At 52.2% G+C, this 16,435-nt stretch overlaps 1 protein-coding gene across 1 annotated transcript; it reads left to right on the forward strand.

Annotated features, from left to right (window-relative positions):
* Window positions 1-4: 4 nt before the first annotated feature.
* DNAJB11 (DnaJ heat shock protein family (Hsp40) member B11) lies at window positions 5-11,447 on the forward strand (the record flags this gene model as incomplete). The annotated part of the gene is made up of 9 exons (XM_039379501.1): window positions 5-76; window positions 2,912-3,009; window positions 3,884-4,016; window positions 4,872-5,014; window positions 5,584-5,666; window positions 6,151-6,208; window positions 6,742-6,853; window positions 7,357-7,516; window positions 10,574-11,447. Coding segments are annotated over 9 exons (924 nt in total), but the record flags the coding sequence as incomplete, so codon positions are not given.
* Window positions 11,448-16,435: the final 4,988 nt, after the last annotated feature.

The following is a 16,435-nucleotide window of genomic DNA, read 5'->3' on the forward strand; positions in this document are numbered from 1 at the left end:
GCAGCTCCATCCCGACAGGAATCCCGACGACCCGCGAGCGCAGGAGAAGTTCCAGGACCTGGGAGCTGCCTACGAGGTGAGACCTGAAGCCGGGAGTGTCCCTCTGGAGCCAGGAGGGGTGGAGGGGGGCTCTTGGAGCCAGGGAGACTCGGGAGGATCCGTCCTGTAACGTTCTGTAGGGGAATGAGAAAGGGAATGTAGGGAACGGGAAGGCTCTTCCATAAGGTGCAGGTGCAATCCATCCTCCCCCTGTTACCATGGCAAATTCCATGCCCTTCCTGTCAGTTTGTTGAATTCTATCCTACATCTTTTATTATCATGGAATGCTTTGAGTTGGAAAGGACCTTAAGGATCGTCTCAGTCCACCCCCTGCCATGGACAGGGGCCTTCCACAATTATATCAAATTCCTGCCTTTCCTTCCTCCCCTCCCCATCAATTTCCATCCTCCCCTTGTTACTACATCAAATTCCATCTATTCCCCTGTTACTACCTGGAATTTCAGGCACTTTCCCTATAAAACCCAAAGTCCAGATGCTGCTGGGCTGCTCAGAGGGCTCCTGCCACAGGACAGTCCAACACCTCTCCCAGCCAGGAGAAAGCCAAGGCACCAAGTTGTTTGGAATTTGAGGGAGAAATAGAGGAGCACCAAGTTAAAGTTCTTGGGAGTTTGTTCCCAGAAATGGAGCAGCAGCAGCTCCCAGTGTTGCACAGGGACAGGTGTGTGTGTGCAGGGCCTGGCTGGGATTAGTCTGAGCTGATGGGAGGTGAAAGGCTTGGCTTTTAGAGGGAATTCAGTGGGAAAAATAACCGTGGGTCGCATATACAGGAGGATTCCTGCTGTTTCCATGATAATACTGTGGGATGTAAGTGATCCCTGACATTTAACAAATAACACATAGATTATCTCATTGCCCAAAGGCTTAAAGTCAAAGCCTTACTTTCCCTGGCTGTAATTCCATCCAATGGAATTTGGGTAGGTTGATACGGGACCTGTTTCTTCCATGTTTTCTGTCCTTTTTTTCCTCCCTCTGTCACTGCTGGATTCCAGCTGTTCCCTGTGGAGCAGAGAGACCCTGGAAGATGGTGTTGCAAAATTCCATCAGCAGAAATTCCCAGCAGTGCTTCCAGCAGTCTGATTGGGTGGGAGGTTGGGAGGGAGGTTGGGATCCTCTGGGAGGAACCCAGTGCAGAGGGAAGGGATTTGTAGCCTGGCTCCTGCTTCCATCCCTGGTGCTCCCCTGCTCCTCAGGTATCCAAATTTAAGGCAAATGAGGAAGTGAGAGAACCAGCTGGAATTTATTTCTCCATGATCAGAAAGAAAACTCTTCACTTTAGTTTTGTCTCAGAGCTGGGGCCTCTTAGTTCAGACTTAAACTGAACCATCCCTGGGCAACCAGGGAATATAAGGATTTTTTTTTTTGTGGAAAAAAGTATTTCCCTCTCTTTTGCAGCAGCTCGTGGAGCTGCGAGCTTGGTGTCCTTCCTGTGAGCTGGGATCTTGTCACATTTGGTGGCACTTCATGCATGGAAAGGATTTTTCTACCTCTTCCTCAAGTTTATTTAAATTTCCCAGCTTGTTTAAATCTTTGCCAGAGCGGCTGAGATTATTCTTCTTATTTAAAAAATTGGAGAGGAAATGGTTGTAAAATCAAATCAGAAATCCAGTGTTGACCTGTGTGGTTCTGAAAACAGGTTTGGAAGAAAGTTTTGATGTCCTGGAAGGTCTTTGTCTCCCTCTTTAGCCAGGACAGCTTGAGAATCCCCCTGCTAAATCAGTGGGAGATGCAGCGGGTTGGTTTGAGGGTTTGGGGCAAATGCAGCCAGGATTGTGTGTCCCTTAGAACCCAAACCAGGATTTTCCTCACCATAAAGCCTCTGTTGGCAGCACCTCTGCCAAAGGTTTGGGGAGTTGATTATGGCAAAGCTTTCCCAAAAAGCTGTGGGGAATGTAGGTTAATGGAACTCCTCAGTGTCTTTGTTTTAACGGCCTTGGTGATTCCAGCCCAGAGCTGCCTGGTCTGAATGGAACTGTTTCCATTAGGAAGGACACTGATCCCAGGAGAGGGAGCTGAGACCCTTCTGCATGTGGTCATTAGTCTCAGGATGGGTTTGGGAGCAGTTTCCATGGAAATCTCAAGTGGCAAAGGGAAAATTGAACTCTCACCCACTGGGTGAAACTCGTGAGGCCACTGGTGGTTTTGTCCCTGTTGCTGACATTTATAACTGCACAGAATTCCAGAATGGTGTGGATGGGAAGGAGCTCAAAACCCATCTCATTCCAACCCCCTGCCATGGGCAGGGACACCTTCCACTAGCCCAGGTTGCTCCAAGCCCCATCCAGCCTGGCCTTGGACACTTCCAGGGATGGGGCAGCCACAGTTCCTCCAGGCACCCCAAATTTCAGACTGGTTTTCATGGTTTAGCCACTTGTCCTCCTGTTCCCGCTCCTCTCCAGCCATCTGGAAGCTCACCTGGCAACTCTGACCTTCCCAAATGTGATCAACAGGGAAAGGAATAGTAAATGGGATCAAAACTTCAGAATTAAAACTGGTGCTTCCCAGTCTTAAAAGTCCTGACTGAGCCACAGGGGTGGTGGTATATGATTTTTTTTTCAGTGTGCCCTTGTAGGATCTGAGTTATTCCTTCTAATTTGTTTTTAATATTTAAGATAAACTCAGTGTGTATATTTTCCATGTTGTTTTAATAAACTGAATGTAATTTTCTATGGGTTTAAGTGATAGATGTTTAACTTTTCTAGACCAGCACAGCAAGCAAGTCCTAGACAAGGCTTCTGTGACATAAAGCCTCGCTGGTTGTCCCCAAGTGCGGAGTCCTGTGGCCTTCAGAGCCTTGTTAAACAACTGCCCTGAGCTGCAGGTGATGCCTTTCCTGCTTCCATGTGTTTTCCAGGTGCTGTCAGACGAGGAGAAGAGGAAGCAGTACGATGCCTACGGTGAGGAGGGACTGAAGGACGGGCACCAGAGCTCCCACGGAGACATCTTCTCCCAGTAAGGAGCTTTTCCCACTTTAGGCTGTTCTCCAGCTGCAGCTCTGATTTTGTGTTGCTCAAGCTCGTGGTTTTTACCCCATCCAGGTCACTGATGTGCTGTGAGATGGAGCATTTGAGGAAATACATTTCCAGTGGGTGTCCCACGTGACATTCTCCCTTTGGTTGTGCACCACTCTCTGCTACAAGGGCAGCAAACAGGAACCATGGGTGACTTCCCACATGGACAGCCCTGTGGGTGATTTTTCAGGTGCAGCACCTGCATCAAACATGTGGGGACTTTCCCAAGTTCCCTGTGCATGACTGAGGTTTAACCTGTTGTCACACCTCATGTGCCCTTTGGGGACACTTGCCCTTCTGCAAAGTGTTGCTGTAGCAACAAAGCAACTGTAGAATTTGGAGCATTCCAAAGGCACCTGCACCTGATTTTCTGTCCCTTTGGATCAGCCAGGCACAGACTTCCTGAAGTCATCTCTGTAGTTGCTCATCTCTTGTGATCCTGAATGAGAACTTGTGCTGCTTGTGGGGGAAAATATACAGGTTTTCTAGGAATTTTTCCTCATCCCTTTTGTCCTCAAACCACTGAAAACAAACCTACTTAGAGTTTACACCTTGTAGTGGCAGCTGAGCAGTAGAGCAGATCAGAGGGGACTTCCCTTGGGCAGATTTTGAGATGTTCCTGCTCCCAAACCTGGTTTCTGTAATACAGGAAACTTTTCCAAAGTGGCTCCTTTGCTTGAAGTGTCCTGGAGGAGGACACTGCAGGTTCCTGAGTTTTCTCTGGAGCTTTAGGACTGTGAGGAGGTTGTTCTTTAGGGGGACTGAAGCATTTGCCCAGGATTCCTTCCTGAACTAACCCATGTGCTTTGCTCCAGCTTCTTTGGGGACTTTGGATTCATGTTTGGAGGGAACCCTCGCCAGCAGGACAGGAACATTCCCCGAGGGAGTGACATCATCGTGGACCTGGAGGTCACGCTGGAGGAGGTGTATTCAGGGAACTTCGTAGAAGTAAGTTCACTTTCCAGAGTGTTGCCAGGTTTGAGGTGCCTGACCAGTGCTCAGAATATCTCCCCCCAAAAAACAGAGCTCCTGTGATGCTGTGTCTGTCCGTGGGGGGTGTTGTGGTGCTCTTTGCTGTAGTTTACTGAAGAAACCACACATTTATCCACCTTTTCCATCTGGCTGTGTCTCTGTAAAGTGGGATAATACTTATTTATTGGCTGTCAGTCACTAGCTGAGCTTTTTTAGTGCAGGTGTAGAATTTAATGATATTTGAGGGCCTGTTCATAAGCTCCAAATTCACTTTGCAGTTCCTTCTAAACCACACCGAGGATTTTTCATGGTCTCTCTATGTGGCCAAACGTGTCACTGCAAGTTTTTGGATTATATAATTGGGAAAAGTATGTGAAAATTGCTGTTTCTTTTAAGCAAATTCCATTTCTGGTGCTGACAATCCCTCCTGTTCTGCACGTTGGCGTTTGCATTGACTGATTTTGTGCTTTGAGTGTTTGGGGAACCCCAAATAATTTCCCTGTTCTGTGGGACAGGGAAGTGTCACAACCGAAGTGTGAGGTGTTCCATCCCAGTGTTCCCTTTCCTGTGGGGAAAGGTGCGCAGGAAAGGGAAAGGAAATGGCAATTGTGGTGTCAGGGAGAGTTTTCCTGGTGTTTAATGTGTGACCACAAGGTGAAAACTCGGGGTGTGTTGCTGAGGTCACACACGAAAACGTGGCGCTTGGTTGGAATTAGATGATCTTCAAGGTCCCTTCCAAGCCAAACCATTCTGTGTTCAGGCTGTTTGAGAAATCCAGACCCTTGTGGAGCCCCAGGAGTGCTGGCACCAAGCTCCCCCTCTTCCCTGCAGGTTGTCAGGAACAAGCCAGTGGCCAGACAGGCGCCGGGCAAACGGAAATGCAACTGCCGGCAGGAGATGAGGACAACGCAGCTGGGGCCTGGGCGCTTCCAGATGACCCAGGAGGTCGTTTGTGATGAGTGTCCCAACGTCAAGTGAGTCGAATGCTCTCCACTGCTGCTCAGAACCCTAAATCCTATGATTTTACCGAGTAATATAGGGATGTTTATTCCCAAACCGACCGCTAGGTGGGGGAAAAAGAACTGGGGAATGTGGGAAGTCCTAACGCAGATTTCTCATTTTCAATGGGCCGGTCTTTATTCTTGCAGCAGAGCTCTGTTAGATGGAGAGCTCCCCACTTTCTTCTTCCAGCCTTTTATTCCTTGAACAGTCACACTACAGTGGGAGTGCCACAACTAAATCTGGTTCAATACATTTGGGGAAGCACGCAGCTTCCAGCTGGGAACAGCTGGAAAGGGAATGCCATGTTGTGGTCTCACATCCAGGTGCTGCCTGTGCATTTAGGAGCTTTTAACTTTGGCTCCCCTACTAGTTGAGCACCTAAAAAAGGCAGCACTGACCCTCCAGTTTTAGATGTGAGCAAGGCAAGAGTACGTGTGAGCTTGTGGGGGTGTTCCCATTACCCCATAACACACATAAAAAGCTGGAATAAAGTTGACGTAGAGTTAAAAACTTAGCACTGGGTTGCTCTTCCCATTTTCAGGCTTGTGAACGAGGAGCGGACGCTGGAGGTGGAGATCGAGCCGGGGGTGAGGGATGGCATGGAGTACCCCTTCATTGGGGAAGGTGGGTGTGTGCTCAGCTCTGGCCTGCTCCGTTTCCATGATTCAAGGCCGTTCTCCATGGCACTGGGAGTGTCCAAGCCCCACTTTGTGGTGGTTGGAAGTGCTGTGTCCTCTGCATGTGCTGAAATCCAGGAGCGTCCCTTGGCTGGGAGTGGGGATGGGCACTAAACCAGCATCAGGTCTGATGTTTTGGGTAACACTTGAGCAGGAGCATCTGCTCCAGGCTTGAGTGTGTGGGGGAATGCCCTGTGCCCAAGGAGATGAAGGACACCACTGACACACAGGCAGCAGGGAGGTGTGACCCTGCTGACGCAACACCCAGAGAGTCCTAAAGTCTTTTAGATATATTTAAGCAGAGTTTTATTCATCTAAAGATCAACTAGTTGGGTTTTTTCCTTTAACACGTGAGCTGCAAGTCTGTGTTTGATATCCTGCTTGTTCCTGAAAAAAAATAACTATCTCCTTGAATTCCTTCTCTCTCCCAGGTGAACCCCACGTGGATGGGGAGCCCGGTGATTTGCGCTTCCGAATAAAAGTTCTTAAGTAAGTCCCTGGCCTAGTTAGACTCTTCCTGCTGACTATAAAGGCAGCTTGCAAGGCATTTTCTGGCCAGTGTTGCCCACTCTGGCATGGAGCTTGCCCTGCAGCGTGTTGGTGCAGCCCTGGCACTCAGGGCTGTGCAGGATGTCCAACCCTGATGGTGCTGGAGTAGCTGGATTCGTTGGAAGTGGGGTTATCAAAGCATCTTAATCTTTTTGGCTTGAATTCACCGGGTGTGATTCACATGAAATACCTCCTTTTTCCACAAATACACCATCTCCCTGTTGTAAGGAAATTCACTACTGAGAAGATCGTTGTGTGAGTCACTTGTCACACCTCAGCACTCCCTGCCCTAGAAATAGAAAGGGCATTGGGCAGTACTTATCCTGCACAGGAAAATGAGGCTAAATTTGATTCATTCCTCACTTCCCCTCCTATTTGTGAATTCTCCAAACTCCCAAAGAGAAGGGAAGATGCTGAAGGACCTGTTTCCCCTCTGGGGAAGGAGGAAAGTTCAATGTCTCTCGTTTCCACAGGCACCCGGTGTTCGAAAGGAGAGGAGATGACTTGTACACAAACGTGACGATCTCGCTGGTCGAGGCACTGACAGGCTTTGAGATGGATATTGCCCACTTGGATGGGCACAAGGTGAGGCCCAAGGTGCTGTGGAACCCAGAGCTACCTGCAGATCTCCTGTGCTTGCTCAGAGTCTGGTTATATCCAGTATTCCCTCAGCTAGAGCCTTCCAGGCCAATTCCCATGGAGCCAAAACGAGCTCTCAAGTGTGGGTCTCACTTCCATGCTGTCCCAGCTGGTGTTAGTTCTGGCACATGTCCTGCCTGGATCTGTTAATACCACAGGTTTTGGCAAAGGATCAAAGCTCCAACATCAGTTGGAGCTTTCCAGAGGGTTGGAAAGGGTGTTGGAGTACTGGGGTGCACACACACAACACAGAATGACTAGAGAGGTGTCCAAGGAACAACTGGACGTGGCACTCAGTGCTCTGGGCTGGGTGACAAGGTGATGGTTGGTCGCAAGCTAGACTAGATGATCTTGGAGGTCTTTTCCAACCTCTGGGATTCTGTGCTCCAACTCTGGGATTCTGTGATTCTGCAACACTAATGATGTCCTAAAATTCCTTTTCCCTCCAGGTTCACGTTGCTCGGGATAAAATCACAAAACCCGGCGCCAAACTGTGGAAGAAGGGAGAGGGTCTTCCAAACTTTGATAACAACAACATCAAAGGCTCCCTAATAATCACCTTTGATGTGGAGTTCCCCAAGGAGCAGCTGACCCCGGACCAGCGGGAAGGTGGGTGTTCAGAGCCCACCAGAGCTGATAAGGACCTGGCACAGCTGATCCAGGGGCTGGAGTGCTCGGGGAGGACTCTCCTGTGCCCCTTGTACAACATAACACAGTTGGCTGATGCCCTGTGCTGAACTCCCATTTCCCTGGGAAGCAGGGAAGTTTGGCTGCTGCAGCTGTAGGGAGCCAGATGAGGTTGGGATGTGCTGCTGCTGGAATGTAGCACTTGGCAAGTTTGCAGGTGCTTTGTTTTGGAGCTGGCCATCTGGCTGGGCTTAGCCTCTGCTTTGCCTCTGCTGGAATGGGATCACAGAAGGATTTTCCAGCCCCTGCTGCTACTTTCTTGGAGGCAAGACTTGTGGGAATCCCTCTGTTGTCGAGGGTGAGGAATGTCAGGCTGTGTCAGAAGGGTTGTTCCTCTCCACACCTCCTATCCTACTCCCTCTAGGACAGATCTGCTGCTCAGCTTCAGTGCTCAAATGGAAGCTTGATGAACCATGTAGAAATCCTAAAATTGACAGGATTCCCTCTACTCCTTTGCTGCAGCAGCCTCTGTGGTCACTTCTGCTCTGCATCAGAGTGGGCGTCAAGGGCCTCGTGCTCTGCCACAGGGCAAAGATGTTCTTGGCATGTACCAGTGCAGCTCCTCAGGAAATCCCTATCCCCAGAACTTCTTCCAGGGCTTCCTCTGAAGGTGCTTTTTTAGTGGATTTCCTGAACTCCTCAAGTTTATGGAGGGAAGCCAAGCCCTGGGTGGGCTGAGCCCTGTGGCACTCGCTGCTGCCTTGGCCACACTGTGCCAGCTGCCACGGGCAGCCCAGTTGGTGGCTGCAGCTCCGGGTGTTCTGTGGCCCTTCCTGCAGCTGGCTGGGCTGGGAGGGCTGTGCCCCTGGGCTGTGCTTTGGGTGATCCTGCTGTGGTTTTATCCCTGTGCTTTCCTACTTGTTCCAAGGGTATCTCACAGGGCACAGTGGCCACGTCCCTGTGGAGTCTCATTCCAGGCTCCGCTGCCCTTCTAGAAGTTTCATCAGGCGACAGCACCTCTGAAACACAGGAGGTTATTCCAGCTGTTGCTCTTGGCACTTTGGAAGACACTGGGCAAGGAGCAGTGACAGAAGCCTCTGTGTCTGTCACAGTTCCTCCCACACCTTTACAGATATCTGGGAGCAGAGGGATGACCGTGCTGCCATGAGTGTGTTCTGGCACAGGGTGTTTCTCCAGCACCTCCCTCCTAAAGCAATTCCACATTTCCCAGGGGAAGGTGACTGGGTAGGCAGTCAGATGCCTTTCTGTGTGCTGGATGTCTCCAAACATCCAGTGACTGAAGGAGTTTTATGAGGGAATAGGTCAATTCCGGCTGTGTGGCAGTGGTTCAGTGGACACATCCAAAGGAAAACTGGGCTGCAGAATTCAAAACACTCCTTTTTTCCTTATTGTTGGCTGTGGTCCTGATTTCTTATCTCCTAACTGCTGCTGGGGCTGTCAGAAGATACTCTGGCTCCAAGAGCACCACTGAGCTTTGGAATAAGATAAATAATCCTTTCTTTCCTGCCAGTGGAATTGGGCAGAGCTAACTCTGTCACTTTTTGGTGGTATCAACAACATTTCAAAGTAAAAATTGCCTTCAGCCTCCAGTAAAAAGTGCCTCAAGTGCAGTAACACCAAATGCCAGGATTCCTGGTTGGAATTCCTGATTGGAATTTGTGATTGAACCTCGGATATGTGTTGAAATACCCTGTTCACTACTGAGGGTAGCAGAAAACGAGGTGCAGGAATGGTGCTAATCCCACTTTTTTGGTGCTCCTGGAGTACCCCTTTCTCCAGCCCTGTCCTTCCTCTCTAAGAACCACACATCCAGGAGCCACATCCCCTCACCCACCAGTCAGGAAGTGACTTGGAGCCTCCTTTGGATGCAGAGGGGAAATGAACTTACCTTGCACTCCCTGGAAAATGACCTGTCCCTAATGATCAGCAGCTCCTGAAGAGAGATTTGCTTTGTCCTGCTGTTTCTGGAAAGAGATCAGGAGTCTCTGCCCATCAGCAGGAACAGTTCTCATCTGGCAGAGAGCCCTCTTGATTCCAGTTACTACTTCCAGGCCAGTTTTCCAGTATTTTAACAGAGCTGTTGTGGCAATTATACATCCAATCCCTGGTTTTAAAGGGTGGCACAATGTGTAGCCAAAAAGAGTTAAGGACAGACAAGCAGGACAAGGTTTGCAGGGAGACAAACTGACTTTTAGCAGGATTTCCTGAAGGATTTCCATGCCTGAAAGGTTGGAATTTTCTTCTGTACAAGTAAATTGGTTGGTTTAGTTACTAATGTCCAACCTGACCCTCCCCTGGCACAGCCTGGGGCCGTTCCCTCTCCTCCTGTCCCTTGTTCCCTGGGAGCAGAGCCCCACCCCCCTGACTCCCCCCTCCTGTCAGGGGGTTGCAGAGCCAGAAGGTCCCTCCTGAGCCTCCTTTTCTCCAGGCTGAGCCCCCCCAGCTCCCTCAGCCACTCCTGCTGCTCCAGCCCCTTCCCAGCTCCGTTCCCTTCCCTGCACACGCTCCAGCCACTCCATGTCCTCCTTTAGTGAAAGCTACTTGGAAGTCCCCCCTGCTGTGGGGAGTTCCCCCTGGTTTTGGGTCCTGGCAGCCCCTCCTGGGGCTCTGAGGGTTTTGCTGCTGGTCTGAGCAATGCCCTGAGGGGCCCCAGGGCACTGAGTGACCAAACTGACTTAATCAGAGGGGACTCCCTCCTTAATCCCTGGAAAAACAATGTGACGTATCCATTCTTCCCACTCTGCTTCCTCTGCTCCCGGTGGACTTGCCCTTTCAGCAGCAGTGGAGACCTGCCAGTCCTTCCCTGTCCTGCCAACCCCAGGAGATGAGCTTTTATGGATGTAAGGGCTGACTCACCCTTTTAGCCTGTTCTGGTAAGAATTTGATCCTGCTAGGTCCTGGGACGTGTCAGTTCCTTGAAATGCTTGATGCCTGGGATTTCAGGAGTGAGGAAGGTGTATCTGAGGAGGCATCCCCCCCTCTGGGCCCTGCTCACTCACTCTGTCCTTTCCTTTGCAGGTCTCAAGCAGTTGTTGAAGCAAGGACCTGTGCAGAAGGTGTACAACGGATTGCAGGGATATTGATGCCTGGGAAAATTGGACTTCCCTGGAATTGCAAAGTCAGATTTGTTTGTGGTTTTTTCTCCTTTCCACTGGAGAATGGAAAAGGGGGAGGGGGGGAGGGCAGTGGTTGAGGTTTAGCTGATTTTTAATTTGTAAATGATGGAAGTGCTCAGAGTTGGGGGAAATAACTTTTTCAGGACACAACTGGTGCTGCCTATCATGTTCCACGTCCTGGAACAACAGAGATTCCTTGAGCAGGAAAACAGAGGTGGGGAAGGGAGTTTTAAATTCCATGCAGGTTGGAATTTCTGGTTTTTAAATACATTTTGATGTGACTTTTCTCGACCATCTCAACATATTTTCAGAGCTGCTCCTGCTTTTTATGTCCTCTGTGTCCATCTCTTCCAAAATATTGTTGCTTTGGGGTGGTGTTTTTAATCCCAGCCCTTCCCCTCTGAGTCTGGGGTGTGGTATTGGTTCAGAGTCTGTGTTTTTGGGGCAGGAATACTGGTGCTCTTGGGAATGGATTGGGAATGGTTGGAAAAGGAGGGAATAGTCTTTTAAGGCCTCCGTGGACTCTCTTAACTACCAAGTAGTCCTGTTGTCCCAAAACTCAACACTTGGTTTGGAACTGGACCTTGCTCCAGCTTAGCAAAGACTCCTGGGTCATGGTGGGATTTGGGAATGGCTCCATGGCCTTGGTTCTCCCTCTTTTCCCCCACCTGTAACCAGCATTTACTGGAAAAGCTCCCCCCTCCTGCGCTCTGTCCTCCGTGAGGACGGGACAGGTGATGGAAAATAAAGTGTGTGTTTGAGTTGGAATGGCAAAACCTCCCTGGTGATGTGTTTCCACAGCCCTTTCCCTGGGACAGCCAGGCCCTGCTTCCCTCTTGTAGGCAGCAAGAGAAATCCTGGGATCATTTCAGTTGGAAAAGCCCTCCGAGCCCATTGAGTCCAACCGTCCCCAGCACTGCCCAGGCCACCACCGACCCATGTCCCCAAGTGCCACATCTTTTGAATCCCTCCAGGGGTGGGGACTCCACCACTGCCCTGGGCAGCTGTGCCAATGTGTGGCCACTCTTTTAGGGAAGGAGTTTTCCCTCATATCCAATCGGAATGTCCCCTGGAGCAACTCGAGGCTGGTTCCTCTTCTCCTGTTGTGTGTTATGCAGGAGAAGAGCCCGACCCCCACCTGGCTTCACCCTCCTTCCCGTTCCCCCAGGGCTCTTGGGGGCTGGGAAGTGGGATCCTCCCAGCTGCTGCCTTACCCCCCATTCCTTTTCTGGGGAAGTGGATGGGATCTGGTTTGCCTCCAGATGGAACTGTGAGCTGGGGAGCAGCAGGTGGAGCCTCCAGGTTGTTTTGTTTTCGGTTTGTTGCTTATTTTCCTTACTGGGAGCTGGAAGAGCTCGCTGAGGTGGGAACAGCTTGGCCCAGCCCCTGTGTCCTTGCTGCCCTGGATCCAGCCCCGTCCCACCCAGCCCTGGGCTCCAGCAGGAGCTGACGCAGCGGAAGCTGCGGCACTGGGAAGTTTTCCTGTTGGATCCTTTGTCCATTTGCCTTGGCAGAGCCCAGCGGGCTGAGACAAGCCCGGGATGCCAAACCCCTGGACTCCGTGCTGGTCTTCCTCAAAATCCCTGAGGATAAGCTGTATTCCCAGCTGAGGCTGCTCCCTCTGCCCACGGCTGCCCAGCCTTTTCCAGGTGCTGCAGGGCAGCTCTGCCTCTGCTCCCCCTCAGTTCAGATTTCTAGGAAACCTCCGATTTCAAAGAAATTCCTTCCCGTATCCCTCTGCACGAGGCTGATTCCCGTTATTCCAGCCCCTTGCAACCCTGCTGCCAGTGCTCACCTGTAGCAACGAACCCAAAAAGCTGGGATTTCGCTCCAGAGTCACAGCTTCCCCCTGGAGAAGGTGTAACCTTTCCTACCTGCACCCCCAGCAGCAGCCAGTGGGTTTATTTTGGGCCTGGCTCCTCGTTCCTGCTGCTGCTTTTCCTTTCCCTGCTAATCCCTTTCCTTCCTGTGGTTTGTTTTTATGGCATTGTGGGGCCGGACTCCTCGGGGAGCTCAACAATGGCTGCAGAGCCCTGAATTGTACAGCAGCAAGGAGGAAAACAGGAAAAAAAGCCCCAAATTCCAAGCAGGCAACCTTGCTTCCTTCCATCCTTTCCCTCCCGCTGTGGGGGGGTGTCCTTCGCCTTTCCCACCTCCAGACAAAGCTTCCAGGGCTTCCATGCTTTTTCCCAGCAGCAACAGCAGTGCTTGCTCAAACATTTCCATAGGTTTCTGGATCCTTTGTGCTTATAAATGCTTCCCGGGGGGGTTATGTGTTCCCATCTTGGTCAGGGACCAAACAAGGATCCGGACAGTGCGAATCTCCGAACTGGGAATTCTGTCACACACAGCCTGGATTTCCAGCCCTTCCTAAGCAATGCTGTTCCCAAACTGGACCAAATAAACCCTAATTTCCTGGTCCTCTTTTACCCTGGATCCTTGTAAAGGTGAAGATTGGGAGGGCTCAGATAGAGGTGTGTTTTTCAATTCTTCTAGGAAAACACTTGTCCTTGGAACACGTTCCCGTGCTGCTTTGGGGAGGCCTGGCTGAAATGGGATCCTGGTTTATTCCTGAAGGGAATGGTTTTCATCACCTCCAGGGCCTCACCACTGACTGGATTTTAGATGTCATCACCTCCATCAGCGCTGGGTTCCCACCCTTTGGATAGATCCCTCCCATCCCAGGGGAGGAGAAGGAGCAGATGGAATGAAGATTCCATAGCAGGTTGATGATGGGGGTGAAAACAGGGCTCGGATCTACTTTTCCATCATGCCTTGCAGCCTTATCTGTGTCTCCTCTCCCTCCACAGCCTGGCTGGCTGCACTTAAAGCCACATTCCCCATCCCAGACCAGGTGCTGAGGTTTTGGGGCTGCTCCAAGGAGCTTCTGCCCTCGGTGTGGGAATCCTGAGGGGTGGGAGTTTGCTTCCATTTGGCCACACAGAGTCTTCCAAGTCCGGGAAGTGTTTGGGAAGTGTTCCCAAACAGCCATTTCCCTATGGGAACTTCCCTGGAAGTACAGCTCAGGAAGGCTTGGTTCTTCCAAAGAAAAATCGTGTTATTTTTGAGTCATCTGTGTCTGAACCTTCCTGCTCCAGAGCCAGCAGGGAGGGCAGGAGGGAGAGGGGGCTGGTGCCAGGAGAACATTGCTCTGAGGGCACCTGGGATTGCCATGGGAGCCTCCAGCTGGGAAGGGAAGGTGAGGCCGTGATTCCTCACCGGAACCCGAGCTAGCAGCCCCCATCCCAGCTCCCCTGCCACTGGATTGCCCAGGGAGAGGACAGCCTGTGGGCCTGGAGGTGTGGTGGGATGGGTGGGATCCCGCTGCCTTCATCCCGGCTGCCACCCGCGCATCCCTGCTCCTGGCCAGCTTTCTCCTGCATCCTGCAGCTCACCTGGGAAGCGAGCAGGAAGGGAAGAGGGCAGAGATGGGCACCCATCTGCCCTGCCAGGAGGGACTGGCCAGCACAGCCCTTTCCTCTGCTGTATTTCCAGGGAGCCGCTCGCTTCCATGTGGGAGCAGGAGGCTGCTAGAAAGCAGATCCCAAACAGCCTCCATCCCCCCCAAAAAAGCGGATCCCCTCACCCCAGTGCAGCCCCCGGGGTTAAAAAGGGTGTCCCAAAGCCCAGAATTCAAACATCTGGGGCTGTGACACTGTGACCTCCGGGAATTTGGAAGGACGTGGTTTGTTTAGTCCAGAAAAGCCACAATGACACCAGCGCAGGCTCCGAGTGCGTAAGAGGTGTTTACAGGGATAATCCCTTCCTCCTTCCAGATGGATCCCATCAGCCCCACTTTTCCCCCCCTCCCCACCCCAGCAGGCACAGGAGGTTTGGGCAGCTCCTGGAGCCATCCAGCCCTTTGGCTCTGGGGCACGAAGGCTCCTGAAGGACATGGATGGAGGTGCCGACCTTGCAGAGGGAGCTGATGTCCAAAAGGGAATGTGGGGGTGAGGGGAGACCTTCCCACCCCATCCAAGTCTCCCATGGGCTGGAGACGAAGGGAAAAGCTCTTTCCTGCATGTGGGCATGGTCTCACTGGTCTGACTGGAGCAGGATCAGGGATCAAGGTCTTATCTGAGCCCTTATCCAAGGCAGCGATAGCGGAGTGATGGAAACCATGCGTGGAAAACAAAGCCTTGCCTGGCAATCCCTGCAGAAAACCGGGATGCTTCACTCCGGGGGCTGGTGAAAGCTGCCAGAGGTTTGTGTACAGAACAAACCAGGACCCGAAAAACCCCCGAGGAGCAAATGGAAAAACCCCCACGGCTGACGGGATCCGCGGCGACACATTGTCCTGAGCTGGGATCCGGGGCGGAAGAACGGCCAAATTTGGGAAAGGATGGGCCATGCATGTGGCTGCCAGCTGCCAGGGAGCTGATCCCTGTTAGAAGAGTGACAGAACAGGAGCGCAGCTCCCAGTTCTGGGGCAGCCCGGTCACACATCCCCAGCTTGCCACAACTTTGGTGGCCCCGCCATGAGGCAATTGCGGGTTTTGGGGTGAGGAAGAGAAATTTTGGGAGGTTTGGGATGAGGAGGAAAAAGTTTGGGGTTACAGTGTGCTGGGAGTGGGTGCTGCCACCACAACCCCTCTGCAGTTGGTCACCATGTCCCTGTGGGATGCCAGTGCTGGTGGAAGGGATGGGGGTGGAAGGTTTGGATGCGTTGCCCCTGGACACGGATCGAGGTGAGGCTGTTCCCCGGGGTCCTGCAGTTTTGGGGGTTCCCCCTGCCAGGTGCTGCCCCATCCCCCTGTGGGAACTCCAGACCAGCAGCGGAGTTGGCTCCGTCCTGGAGCGCTCTCCTGCTGCGACCGACATGCACGGGGGGCCTGCGAGCAGGAAAGAGGCTTTTCCAGAGCTGCTCCAAGTGGAGGCTTCCTCATCTGTCCAAAAGATGACGCATTTCAGAAGCAAAAAGCAAAACAAGACCTGCTATTCCAGACCTCCCTGGTTTCTCCAGCCTGGGTCTGCCCTGGGTGCCCTCCCGGCTATCCAACGGCTCCATCACAGCCGTGGGGATCCCACAGGATCCGCCCTCTGCAATCCCAGCCCGAGCAAGGAGCTGCAGCCCAGGGAGGGGGGGACTGGGAATGAGAATCCCTCTGGCTCTTGGGGACCACGGTGCAACACGTGCAGGCAGCAGAGATGCCCCAAGTCCGAAACCCAAATGAGCCAGGAATGTGGCTGTTTCCTCTGACTGGAAGGGATTTTATCCTTCCATGGGGAGCAAACCCACTGTGTGTGACCTTCAGCATCCCTGGATGCCCGTGGCAGGGACAGGCAGTGCTTGTCCCTCAGCACAGCTCCTGCCAAAGGCGATGATGCTCACGTGCCTCAGCCCTGTTGTTTTGGATTCTCCGGCCTCTCGGAGCCTCCGCAGGGTGGGGAACACGCCAGTCCCTGCCCCCGGAGCCTGGGGAGGCGGGGGCTGCTTCAGGGATGGCCGTGGGCCAGGGTGATGAGGTGTGGGCTTGGGACACCTCCTTCTCCATCCCTGCTAGAGGACAACTCCCAGGGTCATCTCCCCATCCCCTCTGTCCCACATCTCTTTTCCTCTCTTCCCCCATCCCACCCTTTCTTGCTCACAGGGTGTTTAGAAAGGAAAGAGCTGGAAGTTAATGCAGGAGAGCTCCTCTCTCCTGCACTGTCCCCTCCACCACTGTCCCCTGACTCATCCCCAGCCCTTCCTGTCCTTGGAGAGGTGGAGATGAGCAGGAGAGCTCAAAATCTTCCTTTGGGTGAAAGGGAAACGCAGCCAAGA

The sequence above is a fragment of the Pipra filicauda genome, unplaced genomic scaffold (genome assembly GCF_003945595.2).
Source record: "Pipra filicauda isolate LSUMZ 115617 unplaced genomic scaffold, ASM394559v2 scaffold1052_size34205_pilon, whole genome shotgun sequence".
Lineage (NCBI taxonomy): Eukaryota > Metazoa > Chordata > Aves > Passeriformes > Pipridae > Pipra > Pipra filicauda.